The following is a 5749-nucleotide window of genomic DNA, read 5'->3' as shown; positions in this document are numbered from 1 at the left end:
ACAGGGATTTTTTACTAGGATTAAATGTCAGGAATTGTGAAAAACTGAGTTTCAATGTTTTTGGCTAAGGTGTATGTAAACTTCCAACTTCAACTGTACATACATGTGCGTTTCTGTTTGTGTCGTCATAAGTCATCGCGGACTGCTAATAGTACGCTGGGTGGATGGGTAAGGTTTAAACAAAGTGTTCCCGGTATAGGACTCGTAATACGTTTGAGTAGTTTTGTCCATCTTGGGGTGTGTGCCAGCAGGCCCGCTCGGTGCATAACATGAGGGGAGGAGGGGCTATTTTTAAGGCAGAGGGCACAAAAAGAGCAGAGTTACAGCATGTTAACCTTTAGGGTCAGGTCTGATACGTAAACCCACCCCATCTAAAAAAAACTCAGCTGAACTCATGCTGGGGAAAATAACTCCCTGCCCGAGAACCAGCGGCCTGGCCCCAGTGAGAAATTACTCCTCAGTGGGCCGTTCCTGGGCCGGTAGAAGCCGAAAACAGCTGGGGTACAGGTGACGAAACACACATACACACAATGCCTAGTGAAGTTTAAAGGGTCATTACACTTCCAAATTAAAGTTTGTCCGATTTTTTCAGACAGCTACAGTAGTCTCATGTCAAGACAAAAGCACATCCCCGACATTGGGGCAGAAAACAGTTCAGTGGGCTGTTCATGGGCCTTGGCTGGGGCGACAGGAGCGGAAACAGTTCAGTGGGCTGTTCATGGGCCTTGGCTGGGGCGGCAGGAGCGGAAACAGTTCAGTGGGCTGTTCATGGGCCTTGGCTGGGGCGGCAGGAGCGGAAACAGTTCAGTGGGCTGTTCATGGGCCTTGGCTGGGGCGGCAGGAGCGGAAACAGTTCAGTGGGCTGTTCATGGGCCTTGGCTGGGGCGGCAGGAGCGGAAACAGTTCAGTGGGCTGTTCATGGGCCTTGGCTGGGGCGGCAGGAGCGGAAACAGTTCAGCCGGCCGAAAGCACATAAGTGGGCTGTGGCTTGGATGCCAGAGGCACCCTCGCATACAGAGCAGGATCGGTACTGTCGAAGAATAATATACGTCAAAAACATGATCTCACACTGTTCCTTTAAACCCTCTTTGTTACACCAACAACAACGCAGCTACCTTGTATTCTCTCTTTGCTACTTTACATTCTGTCGTAGACATTGCACGTGGAATGGAGGTCAATACGTCTCTCTGTGCTAACTGATGTGTACTATACACGGCATCTGAAGTGGCTAGGGCAGATCTCAGGCACTAGGTCAGTACAGAACATACTATAAGGACACTTCAATCCCTATAGTCAATACAGGGGTCTCTGGGGAGTAAACTGAACTCTGCAGCGCTGAACGGCATAGATTAGCTAGACCCCCCTGCCAGCACCCGTCAGTTGTCAATCTTTCTTTCACTCTGATCTAATGTACTGGAACAGCTGTGTAAGAGGCTTAACCATTCATCTGGACTGACAAGCCATTGTTCATTGTGATTTATGACACAATGTGTGAAAGAGGATAGTTTGTTGAAAGGTATGGTGATGGCGTGACAATGCCATTATCGATATGTCCTCTGTAGAGATATGTTAGATATTTATCTTTCGGGGAATAACAAAGGCATGGGGGGGGGGGTTGCAGTGGAAAGGTGATTAGTCATTCAAACAATTAAACCTAACAGATAGGTAATTACAGTATGTAGTACATTACTTAGTATCAATGATGTTACAAAATAAACTTGATAAGGAAGGTAGGTTCCAGCTCTGTCAGTGATGACCACAATACATTAGCATAGCAGGATAACACACTATCCCCATCACCTAGACCAGACATAGGGTAGAATTACACCAACATCTCTTTGACAACTTGCTTATTCTAGGATGCCAACTCAGAGAGGTTTCAGCATTGAGCTGGTACGTATATGGTTTGGCTGCTAGTGCTAGCGTTGAAGTAAATGACAACATCTTGGTTACAATTGGACAAAAAACATATTTTTGATTAGAGTCCTTTTTTGGAAAAGTGCACTGACTATTACATTGTAGAAAGTAGCCAGGTTCACTTTACTAATACAATTTACATCACTTAAATCATTATATTTTTTAGAAAACCATCTTTGAGAAACTGAATGAATTATTACTTTATAGGCGCTGAGACACAAATATTGCGGCTGTGCAGCCAAGTTGTATTGCACTCTTCAATAGATTGTATCCGGGTAGCTGAAAAAAAAGAAAGAAAACACAAGAAAACCTTTATCAGAAGAGTTCAAAGCATATGATGTTTGACAGTAAGCAGTGAAGGAATGTAACACCACAGTGCTCCCAAGCCACATGCAATCTTTCCCACCATGACCCAGTTTTGGAGGAATCAAAGCATTTGAGTGGGAGATAATGAGACGGAATCCCTTCCTTGTTTTCATGGAATAAATTTAAAGGAAAATCCATAATGATCCAGGGACAATAAACCACAACATAAAAAGACTGGGAAACACTGAGACATCACTATGCAACAACAACAACAACAACATACCACAATAACATCAATATTGACCGGTCATGATATATTGCTTGCTTGATTATTATTAGAACTGAACTTGATTAAGATTCAGTCCACCAGCCATAGCTGTTGTCAATAACAGCATAACAACAGAAGCTTAACCAAAGGATTAAAATAAAGTAAAACCTAAAGATCAAAGTGGGAAAGAGGGCTTACAGATTCAGCATCGTGCTCCAGTCCTGTATCATGATGTTCCATCTCATCATCTCGGAATTCCTTTATTAACTGTATGGAAAATAAATGGCCACATTCACTTCTCAGAAATCAAGACAACAAACACTCAAGACAAAGTACAGTATGCATTAGTAAATTATAGGGGCAGGGTTTTACCTGACCAGGAAAGTATAAGGGTCCTCACTAGCTACTATAGCCACAAAGTCATAAATACCACCAATTTCTACAATTTATCTTCTTAAAAACTGATTTTAAAACTTACCCTAACCTTAACCACACTGCTAACCTTATGCCTAACCTTAAATGAAAGACCAAAAAGCCTACATTTGGACTTTTTGGCTGTGGGACCTGACTTTGTGGCTGTGGAAACTGACTTTGTGGCTAAAGAAAGCTACAAGTAAGAGCCCTAGCTGGGGCACAGAGTTTTTCTTGATAGAGCCCAGCCCTGGTCAGGAAAAACTCCAGGGCCCATGGTACGAGGGATGGTTCTTACTTTTAACAGCTCTACGTATCTGTCTGGGTCCTCCTCCATGAGGGCTCTGATCTGGCTGTTGTAGTGCTCTGAGATGCTCTCCTCCACAGCCACAGTACAGGCCATGGCCCCTTCTTTACCCAGTAGAGCGGTGCCCGCTCCTGCGGGGACACACAACAGAATATGGTCTATCACCCGAGTACCATATGTATCATACTGTTGTATTGGATTATTGTCTCATTGCAACAGAACTCACAGACACAGTGTAAGTGTACATTACAATGGCATGTGTTAAGTGCTTACCTACAGACCCATTGTAAGTCATTAAATCAAGGCTACTTATTTTAGAATGTAAAAAATACATCCATTCCCTTTGTTTATTTGTCAGGCATATGTGACAACTGTTGTATGGAGTGAAGCCTTGTTCCTTACCAAGTAAAAAACCTGCAACGTTCCAGAGGGGCAACAGCAACGTTGGGCGAACTCTGTTCTCTGCAAGGATCTCATTGAATTTGGCAAGATGCTTCTTCTCTTGATCCCACATTTCCTTGAAGCATAGTGAAAATGAATATATAATTGAGGATGCTGGAATGTCAACATTTTGTTTTTGTGGGTCACCAAGCACTGACAACATGATTACATCCATTCACTTTAATTGTTGTCATAAAGTTAACTTTGGGGATACTGGAATGGTAGCCAATAGTGACTCATCTAAAAACCAAAACAAGTAGTTAGGCTATTGTCTTCTGCAAGAATGTAAGAAAAGTAGCTACATCTGTGCACGTGTAATGCAGAATACCTATACCTGAATAAGCGGTCCTGTCTGTGACCTTCCCAACACTGCCATCTGGCCGGCGTAGATGCGGTTGGCACCGTATTCCCCTGCGTGGTCCACCCGCAACATACTGTGCAACAGAGCCTTCTCTGCTTCGTCGCGCGGGGGCGGTATCACACTGTATGCCCGAGAACTGAGCTGTACCGGTAGTGCTTCAAACAGATCGAAATGGTGTATTAAAACATGTAGCCATTTTACTTTGCAGTCGAACGTGTCACCTGCATTACAGTTTTTTTCTTCTTCTGCAGAACAACATAACTGTTAGCTATAACGACTGAAGTTTCTCACCCCTTACAAAAGCACCATGTAAACAAAAGGTGAAATTGCCAGCTAAGTTAGTTAACGTTTACGTTAGCTAATAACTAGCTCTAGCTGCAAAGCTCACTTGAGTTGCTATGAGAATGCAAGCAAGACAGAAACTGACCACTGACAAATTGTATATGACTAGCTAAGCCATTCGTAGGTCAGCATTCATGTATGAACACTGAGCAGACTTAGTTTTAGCATTGTAGCTAGCTAAACAGCATTGAGTGCCTACCTCTGTGCTTCAAACAACATTGTCCTATCCTCAAAGGACTGAAAACATGCGTCCAGTCATGCAATGCAATGTGTGCAAAAACGGCTCGTTGCATTGTTATGTGGCTCTATTATTCTGTAATTAATATTTGTTACATATGCAGGTTGTCATTGAAATGTGCCTGCTTGTGGAGATGGCGCGGACAAATGACGTCACTTCTTCCATGGTTTAATAGCAGCCCGCAAATAAATGTTTAAGGTGCATGCCGCCACCTACTGTCCTGGAATGTGTGGTCAATCACGATTTACATTAACTCTACATTGTTATATACAGTGCATTCGAAAAGTATTCAGACCACTTGACTTGTTCTTCATTTTGTTACGTTACAGCCTTATTCTAAACTGGATTAAATACATGTTTGTCCTCATCAATCTACACACAATACACCATAATGACAAAGTAAAAACAGGTTTTTAGAAATGTTTGCAAATTTATAAAAAATAGATAAATATCTTATTTACATAAGTATTCAGATCCTTTGCAATGAGACTCAAAATTGAGCTCAGGTGCATCCTGTTTCCATTGATCATCCTACAGATGTTTCTATAGCTTGATTGGAGTCCACCTTTGGAAAATGCAATTGATTGGACATGATTTGGAAAGGCACACACCTGTCTTTATAAGGTCCCACAGTTGACAGTGCATGTCAAGGCAAAAACCAAGCCATGAGGTCAAAGGGATTGTCCGTAGAGCTCCGAGACAGGATTGTGTCGAGGCATAGATCTGAGGAACAGTACCAAAACATTTCTGCAGCATTGAATGTCCCTAATAACACATTGGCCTCCATCATTCTTCAATGGAAGAAGTTTGGAACCACCAAGTCTCTTCCTAGAGCTGGCCGTCCGGCCAAACAATCAGGGGAGAAGGGCCTTGGTCAGGGAGGTGACCAAGAACCCGATGGTCACTCTGACAGAGCTCCAGAGTTCCTGTGGAAATGGGAGAACCTTCCAGAAGGACAACCATCTCTGCAGCGCTCCACCAATCAGGCCTTTATGGTAGAGTGGCCAGACTGTGGCCACTAAACAGTAAAAGGCCCATGACAGCCCACTTGGAGTTTTCCTAAAGACCTAAAGATTCTCTGGTCTGATGAAACCAAGGTTAAATTCTTTGGCCTGAATGCCAAGCGTCATGTCTGGAGGAAACCTGGCACCATCCCTA

General features: G+C 43.3%; 1 protein-coding gene across 2 annotated transcripts; it reads right to left on the bottom strand.

The window, feature by feature from the left end:
• Positions 1–528: 528 nt before the first annotated feature.
• LOC124003084 (5-demethoxyubiquinone hydroxylase, mitochondrial-like) lies at positions 529–4733 on the bottom strand. 2 transcript variants are annotated; one of them, XM_046311131.1, is made up of 7 exons: positions 4553–4733; positions 3985–4166; positions 3612–3726; positions 3201–3340; positions 2690–2758; positions 2118–2196; positions 529–1030 (listed from the first exon to the last, which is right to left on the bottom strand). In XM_046311131.1, the coding sequence occupies exons 1-6, from the start codon at positions 4644–4646 to the stop codon at positions 2119–2121; spliced, it is 678 nt and encodes a 225-aa protein (XP_046167087.1). In that variant the 5' UTR covers positions 4647–4733; the 3' UTR covers positions 529–1030; position 2118. The 2 variants fall into 2 exon arrangements, with proteins under 2 accessions (XP_046167087.1, XP_046167086.1); XM_046311130.1 differs by having other exon boundaries at positions 529–2196.
• Between the last annotated feature and the right edge of the window lie 1016 nt (positions 4734–5749).

This window comes from Oncorhynchus gorbuscha, linkage group LG18 (assembly GCF_021184085.1).
Source record: "Oncorhynchus gorbuscha isolate QuinsamMale2020 ecotype Even-year linkage group LG18, OgorEven_v1.0, whole genome shotgun sequence".
Taxonomy (NCBI): domain Eukaryota; kingdom Metazoa; phylum Chordata; class Actinopteri; order Salmoniformes; family Salmonidae; genus Oncorhynchus; species Oncorhynchus gorbuscha.
This window is presented reverse-complemented; position numbering and strand designations above follow the sequence as displayed.

Coding starts and splice junctions, on each gene's coding strand:
- LOC124003084 (XM_046311130.1), bottom strand. CDS start 4,646: ATGCAACGAGCCGTTTTTGCACACATTGCATTGCATGACTGGACGCAT. Junction 4,167..4,552: donor ATGTTGTTTGAAGCACAGAG/GTAGGCACTCAA, acceptor ATCTGTTTGAAG/CACTACCGGTACAGCTCAGT. Junction 2,759..3,200: donor GATACGTAGAGCTGTTAAAA/GTAAGAACCATC, acceptor TTTTCCATACAG/TTAATAAAGGAATTCCGAGA.